This window comes from Haliotis cracherodii, unplaced genomic scaffold (genome assembly GCF_022045235.1).
Source record: "Haliotis cracherodii isolate W230 unplaced genomic scaffold, xgHalCrac1.p SCAF_2, whole genome shotgun sequence".
Lineage (NCBI taxonomy): Eukaryota > Metazoa > Mollusca > Gastropoda > Lepetellida > Haliotidae > Haliotis > Haliotis cracherodii.
Genome location: NW_027266275.1, coordinates 65,379,667 through 65,396,228, shown reverse-complemented (window position 1 = coordinate 65,396,228; position 16,562 = coordinate 65,379,667). Strand labels below are relative to the sequence as shown.

General features: G+C 41.4%; 1 protein-coding gene across 8 annotated transcripts in view; it reads left to right on the top strand.

The window, feature by feature from the left end:
• Nucleotides 1–16,562, top strand: part of LOC139468368 (cadherin-23-like) — a 71,232-nt gene that overhangs the window by 30,901 nt on the left and 23,769 nt on the right. For all 8 annotated transcript variants that reach the window (XR_011653685.1, XM_071250286.1, XM_071250284.1 and 5 more), the window contains exons 10-24: nt 256–334; nt 1,054–1,172; nt 1,708–1,911; nt 2,907–3,068; nt 5,615–5,779; nt 6,328–6,392; nt 7,225–7,462; nt 7,788–8,033; nt 9,368–9,440; nt 10,624–11,078; nt 11,785–11,923; nt 12,714–12,917; nt 14,427–14,740; nt 15,379–15,909; nt 16,299–16,490. Coding sequence is in view for 7 of the 8 variants with exons in the window: in XM_071250286.1 (XP_071106387.1) it covers nt 256–334; nt 1,054–1,172; nt 1,708–1,911; nt 2,907–3,068; nt 5,615–5,779; nt 6,328–6,392; nt 7,225–7,462; nt 7,788–8,033; nt 9,368–9,440; nt 10,624–11,078; nt 11,785–11,923; nt 12,714–12,917; nt 14,427–14,740; nt 15,379–15,909; nt 16,299–16,490 (3,186 nt within the window). In the remaining variant the exon portion in view is untranslated. The remainder of the gene's footprint in view (nt 1–255; nt 335–1,053; nt 1,173–1,707; nt 1,912–2,906; nt 3,069–5,614; nt 5,780–6,327; nt 6,393–7,224; nt 7,463–7,787; nt 8,034–9,367; nt 9,441–10,623; nt 11,079–11,784; nt 11,924–12,713; nt 12,918–14,426; nt 14,741–15,378; nt 15,910–16,298; nt 16,491–16,562) is intronic.

The following is a 16,562-nucleotide window of genomic DNA, read 5'->3' as shown; positions in this document are numbered from 1 at the left end:
GTGATCAGTATTCATTTTTGGAAGCTAGACACTATAGTAACTATGCTAGAAGCTGTGTCCTTCAGTAGTGCTGATATCACAGTAAAACACTGATGATGGGTATGGGATATACCCAAACATGGCACCAAACTGAGGGATTTTACTGTCTTTTCTTGAAACTGGAATGTTTAACCCGACATGATGCAAACATGTGTTGTTCACTTCCACTGTGACTATATATTCCAGTACATGTTTCTTCTCTGTTCGTGAATCCAGGGAACAGCAATACAGCAAGTGTCTGGCTTAGATGGAGACAGGGGTATTCCTAACAACCTCACATACAGTTTTGTTAGTGGTAAGTAGCTCTTTTCACTTGCTCTGTATATACATTTGAGTCTGTACAATTCTGTATTTTGTCAAAGTAGTTTTCTGATTCTATATGTCAAGATCCGGGGTAGAATAGGTCTTTAGCAACTCATCCTTGCCGTAAAAGGCGACTATGCTTGTCGTTAGAGGCTACTAATGGGATCGGGTGGTCAGGCTCGCTGACTTGGTCATCATACTCCAATTGAGTGGATCGATGCCCATGATGTCAATCACTGGATTGGCTGGCCCAGACTTGATTATTTACAGACCTTCATCACATAGCTGGAATATTGCTGAGTGCGTTAAACAACAAACAAAACAAAAAAAAAAACCAATATATCAAGCTTAAAGACCAGGGCCACCTCCCACAAAGTGATCTTAGCGCACACTTTAACATTGACTTATGACAGTCTCAGCATAACGACCACTTTGTGGAATGGAGCCCAGTTATCAGAGAACGTCATCACCTGAATCAGTATAATACCCCTGAATGACAGAATTATATTTCTGCTACAAAATGACACCAAGGAAAATTGTAACTTCCTGAAGACATTGCTGGAATATTGCTAAAAACGGCATTAAATCAAACTCACTCACTCACTTACCTTTATCAGGTGATCATTCATTCAACTGATAAAGGGTCATACCTCTGTGGTTGTCCGTGGCTAACGTGTAAACCATAATTAATTAATTTTATCTTTGCTGCAGGTGACTATCAGAACTTTGACCTCGATCCCCACTCTGGATGGGTGACTGTAAAACACCCATTGGATCGGGACTCTCAGAATGTGAGGAACAGAGGGGGCGTGTATGCCTTCTATGTGGAGGTAAGCAATCACCAAGCTGTGCTGCACCTCTTTCCCTATTAATTATGGAAGGGATGACATTTTGGAATGCCAGTAATAAAGTTAAATATTGTATTTGACTTTGGATATATGAACTCTAAGAGAACCATTTCGTTAACTATTAACATGAACAGTACCATTAATTATCACTGCTTGGAACTGTATCTGTCTATTGATGCTGAGGCAAATCCTGGCTTTATAGTACAGCAAAAATCATTGGTGAATACTCACCTACCTCTTATGCCTCAGGTAGTATTTCAAAATATCTACTGCAGATTTGTCCTGAAGGGATTCCTTTGGAAGAACTTATTTGTACTTTTTATATTTAAGAAGTATGGTTATTTACATTCTTGTAAATGCAGTATAAACATTGCTCATTTGTTATTTAGCCTTATGTTGCCACTGTTTTGTTATAAATTGATAGAATATTGCATTTCCATGTTGTGATTTCGAATAAATTTTTTTTCCGGCGACATGTGCTCGTCAGTCCTATACATCTTGAACAATTCCTCTACAGGCAGCAGAGATGATTCCACTCGGACAAGTGAACACCAACCAGACTACAGAGACTACCCTTGTCACCATCACTGTGCGGGACATCAACGACAACGATCCAGTGTTCAGCCAGCCCTCCTATAATGCCAGTATCCTGGAAAACATGCAGAATGGGGTACCCATCACATTCCAGCAGGAAGTCATGCGAGTCTCGGATGCAGATCAGGTGTGTTGGTAGAACCCAGTATTGGAAATAGCATGACTGGCTAATACATATAACATGAGGAATGTGGACCACAAGCTTGAATAACACTAGATTAACGACAGAGGTTCCTTTTAGATATATCTTGGAAATAATCTAATACCTGTTACTCATCAACACTAATGTAAACCTTATCTTGGTTGGTTGGTTTGTTGTTTAACGCCGCACTCAGCAATATTCCAGTTATCATTGGGATCGATGACATGCATCAACCAAGTCAGCGAGCCTGATCACCTGATCGCGTTAGTCGCCTTTTACGACAAGCATGGGTTGCTGAAGACCCGGAATCTTCACGGGTCCCTTACCTTGGGATTAAGCAGTATCAGAATGGGTGAACAATGGCCGCCTTTAAGGTCTTCGGTAGACGGGATCTCATGAAATAGACAGAGATCTGTAGGTCTAACAGAACATTCACTGACCCGTGAAGATCTGGGGTTGTATAGGTCTTCAGCAACCCATGCTTGCCGTAAAAGGCAGCTATGCTTGTTGTAAGAGGCGACCAACGGGATCAGGTATTCACTGCCCCGGTTGATGCATGTCATCGTATCCCAATTGTGTGGATTGATGCTTGTGATGTCAATCACTGGATTGTCTGGTCAAGACTCGATTATTTACAGACCGCCTTCACATAGCTGGAATATTGCTGAGTGCGGCGTTAAACAAACAAACAAAAGAACATTCACTACATGCTCTTATATCACTTGTCTTTCATCGTACACATATGTGCATCAACCATGTCAATTAGTAATGAAGTAGTATTTGTATTGTATACAAGTCTTTGAAAGGCATTTAGAAGTGATACACATAAGGAAGAGAATTTATGGATGTCAACTTCTTTATTATCATAATAAAGAAGTTGACAAAGAAGTTTCGTATTGTATAGTCGACAAAGGGATCCTGTTTTTATCATTGTTCTAAAATTAAAATTTGTGAAGAATGTTCCTCTTATTTTGTTCCAGGGAACCAACAGCCACTTTGAACTGCACATACAGAAGGATGGGCGGCCATACGAGGACTTCTTGCCACTGCCCTCTGAGGTGTATGCTGAGTCCACAGTCCTCATCAGAGTCAACAACTCCCAGGAACTGGACTATGAGAAGAACCACCAGCTGGTGTTTGAGGTAGGTGCGGGGCCCAGTTATACCCCAATTCCCATACTTTAACTCACACTTACTATCTGCATGGTTAGTTTTTGGGTGAGTGTGTGAGTGAGTGAGTTTTGTTTTACGCCGCTTTAAGCAATATTCTAGCAATATCACGGTGGGGGACACCAGAAGTGGGCTTCACACATTGTACCCATGTCGGTAATCGAACCCGGGTGTTTGGCGTGACAACGAACCCTTTAACCATTAGGCTACCCGGCCGACCCGGTTAGTTTTTGAAAGGGGCACAAGTGACCTTCATGGCTCAGCATACATGCTGAGATAGATAAGTGATGTTTACAAATAGATATACATCAATAGTACTTTTGATTGGAACTGATGCGTTTGTTGAAGTAACACAAGGTTTTTGAGGTAAAGTCAAATGGTGTTTAACATCGTGTTCAACATTATTGCAATGCGTGCTTGTGTGTGTGCGTACATGTGTGTCTGCTAGTGTTAGTCTAGACTAATGCTAGTCCGTTGAGATACCATGTTGTAAGAGAACATTGGTACCACATTGAGCCAACAGTTGAGTCCTTGTTTTATCCCCTTATCATCAAGTACCATCTTTTAACATCTTTTGGTATGATGCGCACAGGGGTTTGAACGACCGACCTTCCGCACTCCAGACAGTTGCTCTGTGCACAAGACCAAAGAGGCAGTCCTCAAGGTCTAATGACAGGCTATGTTTACTTTACCGTGAAAGGATAAGCATGCATGTCTTGCACTAGTCCACACTGACTGACTGGATGTGTTACAATACCTCATTAATGAGGTGATGAAGTAGCCTAGTAGGTATGGCATTTCCGCATCATACCTTGCCTTGACTGACAGGTTCGATGAACTTTTTTTTATCCTATTCATTGTTGATTGGCTACTGACTTTTGTGGGCATTCATTGAGGTATGAATTGAAAAACCAATGTGCAAACTGTATGTATACACGTAGTGTGTTTCGTCATGCACAGGGCATTGTGTGCGTACAGTTTGCTCATTGGTTTTTTGAATCATACCTCAATGATCCGAAAAATATCCAGAGTCAATTCCTAATGGATACATACATTAAACTTTACTTTCTGGCTAGGGACATGTGTTAGTAGATCAATGCTGATAATGAGTAAGCGGGAATAAGCAATACATTCTTCATGTTTAATATTTATGAGCTGTTTTGACATAAAGAGGAAACTAGACGTCCGCCTTACATATAACACCTGAGAGTCATGTTTGCTTGGTATGTGAGTAATTGTGTGTCATAACTCCCTATTTAACTGTTGTGCTAATAGATGGCAGATCTATATGTCACAACATGTGGTATTGATTGTAGTGTTACTTGACTGTAGACATTAAATGAGATTATTGATCTCTCGATTGTATACAACTGATGGTATGTCAATGACTTATTTCAATGCATGTATATATAAGCTACAGATGTAGGACAATGTCAGTGCATAACATATCTTAAGAACATTTAGAACATTTGTTTTTAGTTTATGTGCCTCTAATTGGAAAAAGAGTGAGTGAGTGAGTATGGTTTTACGCCGGTTTTAGCAATATTCCATCAATATCATGACACCAGAAATGGGCTTCACACATTGTACCCATGTCGGGACTCGAACCCGGGTCTTCGGTGTGACGAGTGAGAGCATTAACCACTAGGCTAACTGACCGCCCCCAATTGGAAAAAGAACCAAGTTATACATTAGAAATATGAGATGAGAAATATAGTAGATCTATCTACCTTCATGCTAGTTATTTATATTCTTACTCAATTTTCATTCTTCAATCTTTTCACTGCATTATTTAGTTTTAATGTTTTTGTCTGAAAAACATCTCTTTTAAATGTTAAGGATATATTTAACCAGAAGAAAGGTTGTAAGAGCAAACAGTTGTAGATCTGGTGAGTTTCAGTGCGGCATCATATCGTGGTGGCATGCATTGTTGTTCATGCCATCAACCACAAGTTTCCTTGACCAAGACAGTTGTTTACAGGCTTCTGGAACATTGTAGTCTGCCTCATGAAACAATTTTGAATCATTCACTCTCACCATATCATCTCCATGATGTCCTAGGTAGTTCTCTACTTGGACTGTTGACCGCCTCTGTGGTCTAGTGGTAGAGCGGAAGGTCCCTGGCCATGTCATGCCAAAAGACGTTGTTGTTACCCTGCCTGGGGCTCAGCATTAATGGGCTAAAAAAGGACTGGTCTGAGTGGGGTATTCATGTTAAACTGCAGCATGGTATCTCAGTTGGCTAGCACTATAAATCGTCATCAGTCCGGACTAGTACAAGCAGCCACAGACACACGTGCATGCACGTCGCTATATAAGTGCAATAATCTTGGACGTGACGTTAAACCCCATTTCTCCTCAATTACTTGGACTGTCTCTACTCTTGACAGTATCAGCTGAAGGTGTTATTATTGTGTATACTGTCCCACTTCAGAAGACCTGGTGCTTGCTGCAGTGTAGAACAAAGTCATCAGTGTTACTCTTGACAGGCTTATATGTGATATGTGTATATTTCCTAGGTGGTTGCCAGGGAGATGGATACAGAAGAAAGGCGATCAAGCACTGCAACTGTTACAGTCAACATTGAGGATATGAATGACAATGCTCCTGTTTTTGCCAACGACACCTATCTTGTGACGCTCAAAGAAAATACTCCCATTGAAACTAGTGTTGCACTTATCAATGTAAGCATGGATGTTCTTTACAGTTGATGTGAATTTTTATGGGTCAGTATTTATGAGATTCATATCTGGCAGGATATTACATTTTTTATGCTGTTTACCTGTACTTGTAAACTCAAGATTTAGCGAACAGCTGCTCTTAATAAATATTTAATAAGGGTGGTTTTCCTAATACAAGCAAAGATATTATATATATATTTTGTTTCAAGATGAAAATGGTCTTTAGCACTTTAATAATTACATGCTTATTGTTGCAGTTACATGTACTGAACATGTAGTAACTTGGTTTAAGACAAAATAATTTCTCTTGATACTTGCACGTTTGTATCAAGGCCTTGAAAATTGACCCCTTCACAGTAAACAGCATTTTGTATCTGTCATGTGAATGCAAGAAGAAAGTACACGTGCAATGTAGATGTGGATGTATAAAATACATGTTTGTACTACATTGTGAAATTATACTTTAAAGTTTTCTCCATGTTGGCAAATCTTCTGTCAATAGCTTAAGATTGGTATCCAAGAAAATGAAGTTGTTTGTTTGTAATTTGCAGGCTACCGATGAAGATTCTGGCATCTTTGGCACTGTGAGATACACAATCCGAGGAGGAAACAATAAGTAAGACACTTATATCTGTCAATAAGACAAGGAATAGCATGGATAGCAAATACTTTAGTATACATACACAACGTTTCAGGGCTACTTGTTTCCACTTCATCAGGTGAAGTGACATTTGACCACATTTCACCTGATGAAGTGGAAAGGAAGTGGGTGAGTTAGTGAGTGAGTGAGTGAGTGAGTTTGGTTTAACGTCGCTTTTAACAGTATTCCAGTTATATCGGGGCGTGTCAGCTTAATGTGGGAGGAAAGCCCGAAGTGATGCAGATATCAGATGTTTACCACTTTGGTGAAACCCACGAGCACGGCTATGGTGCTGACAAACCTAGAAACATAATTTGGGCATACCGGGAATCGAACCCACAATCATAGGTTTTTGGTGTGCCCGAGGGGCGCAACTCCGCACAGCGAATTGCGGCGCCTTAGACAACTGGGCCACCCATGCCCCCTGGAAAGGAAGTAGCCCTGAAACATTGTGTATGTATAATAAATAAGTGGTCCAAAATATTCCTTGTCATGACTATGTTCAACTTCTTAATGCCTATAAAGTCTTCAATGTTCAATTTATTTATTGTGTTTTGAATGGTGTGTGGCTGGTCTGTAGGACCTTCTGACAGGCCAGGATCCTCCCCAGGATCTGCCCTGATTATTCTCCATTTTATGTACGTCACACTCAACAAAAAATTATATCGATCATGTCAACAACTGATAAAGATACTCTAAAAAAACTATCAATGTTCATTTTCCATTCTATCTAATATGCTATTAGAATATGACCTGTAACAAAACAAATTCCAACAAAATCAAAGAATATATCCAACTTCATTTTCAGATTTCGTATTGGCCTTGAATCAGGGGTCATCTATGTATCTGGTGACCTTGACCGTGAGACAACAGATGAATATTACCTGACTGCAGAGGCCAAAGATGGTGGTGGCCTGAGAACACCAGTGGAGGTGAAGGTTGTCATTGAGGATGTCAATGACAATGCTCCAATGTTCCGGCGTCAAGCATATGAGGCCACTGTGAGAGAACGTGATGTAGACTTCCTCAGACCGTTGATGGTGGAGGTGAGCGGAGAATCCAACAGATGGCTTCAGTAGAATCAAATTAATATTAGGACTTTGGTTTCAATGGAGTTTGGTTATTATTTATCTTTGCCCATTGTCAAGTTGTTTGTTGCAGTTGTATATGGAGTATAAATTTGACATCTCAAAATTCCTAACGTCATGGAAACAGTCAGTTGAGAGTCATTGTAGAAAGGTTTGATATGATTGGAAGAAAAACTATAATTCATAGTGATCCTGTGCCCTTGCATATTAGGCTATATGAATCATTACATTGCAATTACCATTCGTGCAGTTCAGAGAAATCAAAATAGAACTTCTGTATCAGGCTCTGGATGACGATGAAGCCTTCACCAACAACAGTGAGGTCCGGTACAGAATTGATAGTGTTACCCCTGGACTGGAGAGTAACTTCAGCATTGATCCAGTCACTGGCAGGATCTGGGTGCAAGATCCTCTGGACTATGAAAAACTTGACCCTACATTGAAGGGCAAGGTCACCATGCAGGTCATGGCCTATGACCTTGGGGAGCCCCAGAAGACAAGCCTAGTTCAAGTTGATATCACAGTGGAGGTAGCTTCAAGTTTTTATTTCATATCAAATACTATTAATCATGAAATTTGTGTCAGCAAAATAATTTTGAGTATTGACCTAAGCCTAAATTACATCATAAAATTAGAGTAACCGTAGGTCTACGTTTGCAATGTGAAAATGACAACACTAAGAATGTAGACTCAGATACCATGACATAGCATGGGGTATGAAAGTTTCATTTGATAATAACGTTTACTTTTCTCGCAAACTGAGCCTTTATGGCATATGGTCCAAATGAGATATTAACTGTAAACTAACAGGTTACAAATGATACATGAGTTGTCATTGAATGTAAATAGGCAATGATCTGTGTTCTTTAAGCATCACCACATCCCCTGTTACTGGGTATTTTCCCTTTGTGGATGAGCAGGCCCTTGGCTGTATTATGGTACTATTCGATAAGGCTGCCAGGACCAAGGATGCCATTATACATGGTTACAGGCTGTAATAACACTGTCATGACAAGCTGTAGCCACACTTGACACAGTACCCAGTGAGAAATCCATGTCTTACGTTAATTACATTATTGTTTGAAGCCTTGTTATGGGTCAGTACACAGTCGTCCAGTAGGGCTGGGACGGGTAACTCGGGTACTCGGGTCGGGAGATTCCTGAGTAGGACCCGGATACCCATAGAACTACCAGACCCGTGGTTAGTCACGTGATATATTGTTTAATGGCAAAAATTATCTAGAACTTCCATGGTTACACAAGAAGTGACTAATGTTCGAATTTCTTTCTGACTATGCACCCATTCCTTCTGACTTTATATGTTTGAATAGAGATAAAACTTCAGTCAACTTCAATGTATGCATGACCAGATCGTTTTCTATGAGTATTAACATACATTTTGCCAGGGCTACGATCAAACTATTCCCACCCAGACAATTGTACCTATCTCTTGAGACCTACAATGGTTACCTGGGTAGGGTTGGGTAATAGTGGGGTGGGTACCTGGGTAGTAAATTTGGACTCGTCCCAGCCCTATCGTCCAGATACAATGTGTCAATGTATTACATGGCAGGAAGAGCTCTGGCATGTTTCATGGATGTGTAGTGCCCAAAAAATGTCTGTGACTTGATAGTTCTGAGGTCGGACGCCTTGTCCACATGACCAGAGGTTAACCCTGCAGCAAGCAGACGAGGTAAGGATGTCATCTGTGGGATGACTCCACGCCCTGCTACATACTCCCCCATCATCATGCATAGGAGGGTGCTGAGATTTATTTTCTGTCACCATCTGTTTGTTTCAAATTGTGAAGTTGGTGTCTGTTATGTATCTGCCTATATCTGAGGATGCTCGTTTTTCGTTCAGGATGTGAATGACAATGCTCCCATCTTTGAAGAGGACCTCTACACTGTTAGTGTGCCAGAGAATTCAACTCAAGGTCAGTTTAAATCTACACTTTAGAAGTAATGTATGACAGTTTTGATTCCGACAATTCAGCCTAAAGCGTCACCATAAGAAAGCATTGACACAGATCACTGATCTGATTCTGTCATGATACGATGCTTGGGTGGCACAGTAGTCTAAGGTGCTGCAGTTTGCTGTGCAGAGATGCGACCTTTGATCAGAGGGTTGAATCCAGTGATAATGTTCATAGGTTTGTCTTCATGATAGATGTGCTCATAGGTTGCACCAAAGGAGCTGTGCTCATGGGTTTCATGAAAGAGCTGTGCTCATGGGTTTCATGAAAGAGCTGTGCTCATCTGTTGCACCAAAGGAGCTGTATTCATGGGTGCACCACAGGAGCTGTATTCATGGGTTGCACCACAGGAGCTGTATTCATGGGTTGCACCAAAGGAGCTGTGCTCATGAGCTGCACCAAAGAGCTGTCAGTGGTTGCACCAAAGGAGCTGTGTTCATGGGTTGCACCAAAGAGCTGTGTTCATGGGTTGCACCAAAGGAGCTGTGTTCATGGGTTGCACCAAAGAGCTGTGTTCATGGGTTGCACCAAAGAGCTGTGTTCATGGGTTGCACCAAAGAGCTGTGTTCATGGGTTGCACCAAAGAGCTGTGTTCATGGGTTGCACCAAAGGAGCTGTGCCCATGGGTTGCACCAAAGAGCTGTGTTCATGGGTTGCACCAAAGGAGCTGTGTTCATGGGTTGCACCAAAGGAGCTGTGCCCATGGATTGCACCAAAGAGCTGTGTTCATGTGTCACACCAAAGAGCTGTGTTCATGTGTCACACCAAAGAGCTGTGTTCATGGGTCACACCAAAGAGCTGTGTTCATGTGTCACACCAAAGAGCTGTGTTCATGTGTCACACCAAAGAGCTGTGTTCATGTGTCACACCAAAGAGCTGTGTTCATGGGTTGCACCAAAGGAGCTGTGCTCATGGGTTGCTCCTATAGATCTGCAGAAATGGAACAGTCCTCAGTACCTGAACCCATGCATCTGTGTAGCCTGCAGCAACCTGCACAAAAGTGAGAGAGTTCAAGCAGTGTTAGACAAACTTACTCATGATATTGTATAATTCACATTCTTACAGAACTCCAAGCATCCCTGAAGTGTTTCAAGCCTCATTCTGTTGATCCTTTAGAACTAAGTATTTAATATTTGTGTTTCAGGTTCAGTCCTATTAAATGTAACTGCAACGGATCTTGATATTGGGAGTCCCAACAACGAATTCATCTATAGAATTGAAAGTGGTGCTATGGATAAATTTCGAATCGATTTCGAGACTGGTAGTGTATTTGTAGAAACAGGTGCCAAGCTAGATCGAGAGGACAAAAATGTTTACATAATGAATGTGTCAGCCATTGACAAAGGCACCCCACCTCAGACCGGCAGGTGTGTTGTCATCATTCACCTGACGGATGTTAATGATAAATTACCTGTATTTACACCTGAGAGCCAATCAAAAACAGTGATGGAGAATCTGGGTATAGGAACAACTGTACTGACATATAACGCTACAGATGCTGATTTGAACAGTGAACTAGAATACAGTGTGTTGAAGTCACTGACAAAGGCCTACAACGACCGCAATGATGAAGTGGATGTAGTGGCTAGCAACATAACAGTAAGTTCAGTGTAGTGTACACTCCTTAAACTGTTGAATGCTCCTGGAATCTAGACTTTTAAAGTTTTCCAACGGTAAATATGATGAGCTGGACTCAGTAATAACATTAGGGGCAGTGGTGATAGCTAGCCTCGTGGTTAAAGCATTTTTTCTCACACTGAAGGCCAGAGGCGTTGATACAATGTGTGAAGGTCATTTCTGGTGATGCTATTGATGAATGTTGCTAAAAGCATTTAAAACCCAACTCACTCACTAACAACGTTTCAGTAAATCGAGTTTGATAAAATTGTGCTGTAGACAATCTAAACTGTTGTAGGATCCTTGACTGGACCTATTCAGTGATGAGTTTTGAAACTGTGAGGATCTAACCTTGTGTACCAGTACTTTAGAGACTGGCTTTCAAACTTTACATCAACTGTTAGAGTTTGGGAACAGTGCTGGTTTAGCTAAAGTACCCTATAAGGATAACCATTTTTAGCACTGTGTTTTTCATCACCAAACAATGCATAATTTTATGTCCGACTTCCCCGAAAAATGCTGATAAAGGAACAACTACTATGCACGGCTACAAATTAGGAATTATGCCCATTGAGTCAAGGAGACTGACAATGTATAATTTTGCCATGATAAAAAAAGCAATAATTTTGAAGTCATTAAGTGCCAATAACTGTTTTTCAAATCTTTTCTCTGTTTTTTTCCCCCTCAGGAGTATTTTGATGTGTATCCCAACAATGGCACAGTGTATGTGGCCTCTCAACTGGACAGAGAGACCGCTGAGAGGGTTGTCATCAAGGTCCTAGTGCGAGACATCAATGCATGGGAACCAGTGGATCAGACGGCCACAGGTAGTACATAGTACCCCAGTGTCACTCCTGATGGGGGAATACAGCAATCATGTCAACAAACTCCTTCCGTTGAAATAATTCCATAAATTAGGAAATTGTATGTTCACTAGTACTTCTTATTGCTTAATAGGGGCGGTCGGGTAGCCTAGTGGTTAAAACGTTCGCTCGTCACGCCGAAGACCCGGGTTTGATTCCCGACATGGGTACAATGTGTGAAGCCCATTTCTGGTGTCCCCCGCCGTGATATTGCTGGAATATTGCTTAAAGCGGCGTAAAACCAAACTCACTCACTCACTCACTATTGCTTAATATACTTTGTGAGGTTTGGTTATGCAGATGGATGGATGATCAGTCTTAACCACTAGTTCTGGAACTGCTACATACATTACCATAAGATTTTGAACATCCTAAATTACAGCAAGCTGGGTTTGTACTGTAATTCATTTGTGTATGGCTGATGTTTGCATAATCCTCAAAATTAATAAATTACTTGTATCTTTTCTAAAAAACAAAGTCATTGCGACAGTTCTGATGAATACATGTTACCTGTTTAGGTGAATGTCTCTTTATACTTCAAATGTCTGACATATTTCAAAGTAAAAAGCCATAAGCTTTATCTTAGGATTTGTTTTCACATAAATTATATCTCAGATGGAAAGAAGATACACACCTTTTAGATGTTAAGCACATTGTTTCCTGTTGGGAAGTAAGTATATCCAATACATTATGTGCAGTCTGGTATGTTGTCTGCTAGAAATATATATAGTGCAATATTTGTGGTGTTTTCCAGCAACCTTAACAGTGACGTTGGAGGACTACAATGACAATGCCCCACTCTTCCTCCCGACACCGATGTACAGCGCCAACGTCTCGGAGGGCCAGGATGTTGACAGCGAGGCTCTACGGGTGGAAACGGTCGACCCAGACAAGAACCAGCAGGTCACATACACCATCGATGACAGATTTGAGGCCTTCAAGATTGATCCTAGGACAGGTGAGACTCAAGACTGTCTGAATATTCACAATATAGTGAGTGAGTGAGTATGGTTTTACGCCGCTTTTAGCAATATTCCTGCAATATCACAGCAGGGGACATCAGAAATGGGCTTCACACATTGTACCCATGTCGGGAATCGAACCCGGGTCTTCGGCGTGACGAGCGAACGCTTTAACTACTAGGCTACCCGACCGCCCCTTTCACAATATAGAATGTCAACACCAGAGAATAAGCAGTCTAGACTATCTGACTAAACATTACCTTGGGTGTAGCTTGCCGTAAAAGGCTACTATGCTTGTCGCAAGAGGCGACTAACAGGATCGGGTGGTCTGGCTCGCTGACTTGTTGATGCATGTCATCGATCCCAATTGCGTTGATCGATGCTCATGATATGAGTCACTGGCTTGTCTGGTCCAGACTCGATTATTTACAGACCGCTGTCATATAGCTGGAATATTGCCGAGTGCGGCGTTAAACAACAAACCAACCATTGGGTGTAAGAGGCAAAGTAGTGGTTAAGATATTATGAATGGATATCTGAAAGTGAAGGATGACACCAGGTGGTCGCGAAAAGGGCAAGCATGGTCTGTCTTACCAGCAGCACCTGCCACTCACAAAATCTGCATAAAAATAGGTGTGCTTGCTGCTTAACAAGTCACTGCAGTACTCCTGCCATCCGACAGCTTCATTATGGCCATTCTGATGCCAATATGGGCGGTTGGGTAGCCTAGTGGTTAAAGCGGTCGCTCGTCACGCCGAAGACCCGGATTCGATTCCCGACATGAGTACAATGTGTGAAGCCCATTTCTGGTGTCCCCCGCCGTGATATTGCTGGAATAAAAACATTGTAAAACCATACTCACTCACTCACTCTGATGTCAATACTACCTCCGCTACCCATGTTGGTTATGGTTTTCGGATTGGCTGTTTATATGGCTGCAGAGAGCAAAGGACATAGATACCTAGTGTGCTTCAATTCAATAAAACTTGGGGATTTATACAGACGTGCTCAGAGGCTGATATTCGGCCCCAAGGCCACAGCAAATGTCAGTAAAAATTCCCAAATTAGATTGGACATGTTCCTTTTCCTGCTGCTGTGGTTATAACTAATGTTATTGTTATAGGTGACTTGTATTTCACTGATAACTGGACCAATATGGAGGAAGAGGCTTTAATGCCTAGTTTACCATTATTGCATTGATTACAACTTTTATATGCAAAGTTAATACCTCTGAATTTAGGAAGATAAGAACTTATGATTTCTGAAACCAGGTCCTCTATTTTCCCAGGTATTGGTCAATTGACCCATGAGTATTTTTATGACTGTTTGTAAACACAAAAAAAACATACATAGCAAATCTCAAGACACAATTCATTACTAAGACACATTAGAACTTGAAGTATGTTTCTCGTCCACTGATTGTGTGCAGAGAATGCAACCAACAGTTGTATTGTTGCTATTCAGATAATTCATGTTATAAAACCAGTGTACATTGTTCTGTTTAGGTATCATCCGTCTAAAGCGAAAGCTGGACCGAGAGGCAAGATCATCACTGCAGTTCACTGTCATCGCCACAGACAATGGTGTTCCTGCTCAGAGCTCGTCAGCAGTGGTGTTTGTGACAGTGCTGGACACGAATGACAACTCTCCGGTCTTCCTGCCTCATAACCGCACTGCCCGTGTCTCGGAGGATGCAAATGTTGGACACGTAGTGGTCACCCTTGGTGCCATTGACAGCGATATCGGAAACTTTGGACAAGTCTTTTATTTGCTTGATGGGGTGAACAATGACGGAACGTTTGTCATTAATGAGAGCAATGTGAGTTATCTGACATGTGTAAGAGTACGTACATGGGGCTATTCCTCACTGTCTGCTACCCATTTCCAGTCTGTAAAATAGACATTGCATCTTTGCAACTAGGGTAATGATCAACTACTAGATTGATTTATATTGTGAAATGTGAGTTTATAGTGCACGAAGTGGTATGAAAATAACTTGATAACGCTTTCTGGAACTACAAACTGACCCATCTTTGACTGCATCTTGAGCATCGTTGACAACTAAAACAAGTTAAACTGCACCTAAGTAGCCCAAGTAGGACCACAGTTTTTGCCGAGTAGGGATGTAGTATTTGGATGTGATCACCCTACTCTCACCTGGTTCCATACTGATTGAATATATCACTGTATGCCTGTCCTGTTGATTGTTTCCCTTTAAATCATCAAAGGACTTGCGACCAGTATTATTTTGTAAGTGAAAAACTTGACAGTTAAATGACTTCATTTATAAGCACTCAACAGCATATGCAGATCAAACATATTATTGACAGTAAATGAGTGTCAAATGTTTCCTGGTATAGAATACCGGTAGTTGCTGTTATTTTGAGAAAGATCAGTGTTTGTAAGTCTGGTTTGTTTGAATTTATTTGATAGGTTCTTGTGTTGTATTGCTTTCAGGGTGAGATAACTGTAGACAAACCTCTTGACAGAGAATCCCAGGATGAGTATACCCTGGTTGTGGTTGCCAGGGACAACCAGAAGGAACCTCAAGACCAGAGATCAAACAGAACATCAATACTCATCCAAATCGAGGACGTCAATGATAATGCTCCACAATTTGCTGTCATTGGTTCTCAAAGTATCCCAGAGTCGTCTCCCCTAGGTAGCAGTGTGTACCAGATTGTTGCCACCGACAATGATGCTGGCGACAATGGAACTGTTGTGTACAGTCTTGAAGGTGATTCTAATGCTACCAACAACCGGAACCAGGCGTTGTTTGGCATCAACGCCGTGACAGGTATCATCTCCGTCCAGGCTGACCTTCACAACACAGTGGGAGTGAGGTATGTCACAGTGAGGGCCAAGGATATGGGGTCGCCGCAACTCTCCAACTCCACAACGCTCTTCCTCGAAGTTCTGGATGTCAATGACGATGCTCCCCGATTTGTGGTTCCTGATCCAGACAATCCTGTAGTTCTTATTAAAGAGGTAAATGAAGTTTTATCAAGTTTGCATACTCATTTTAATGAGGGGCAGTAGTGTAGCCTTGTGGTTAAAGCGTTTGCTCATCACGCCGAAGACCCAGGTTCAACTAACAACATGGGAACACCATTTCTGGTGTCCCCTGCCGTGATACAGCTGGAATATTGCTAAAAACGGCGTAAAACCGTACTCACTCATTAAAAAAAATAATAAATTATTCAGCATGTATATGTTCTCAGATTTACTATGAAATATATTTCAGACTGAAATAGATAGGATCATTATATTAATTTAAAGGATAAAATATTTCTATACATCAGCTTTCTTAATGATACAGTTCCATAATGTATGTTTCCATAGTGGAGCAAATCTCTAACGTGTATATTTTCTCTCAGGATCAGCCAGTTGGAACACACATCATTACGCTGCAAGCACAGGATGACGACTTTGGCCGTAACGGGGAAGTTGTGTATACACTGGTGGAGACTGAGTCGCGCCTGGACTGGCAGAAGTTCCATGTTGACAGCCTCACAGGCAACCTCACCAACAGGGAGGTGCTGGACCGGGAAACACATGAAAGCTATGAGGTGTGTAATAAACAATAGAGGTGCGTGGTATTACTGGTGTATCGGCATACCACAATTCAAAATTCTTCTGAA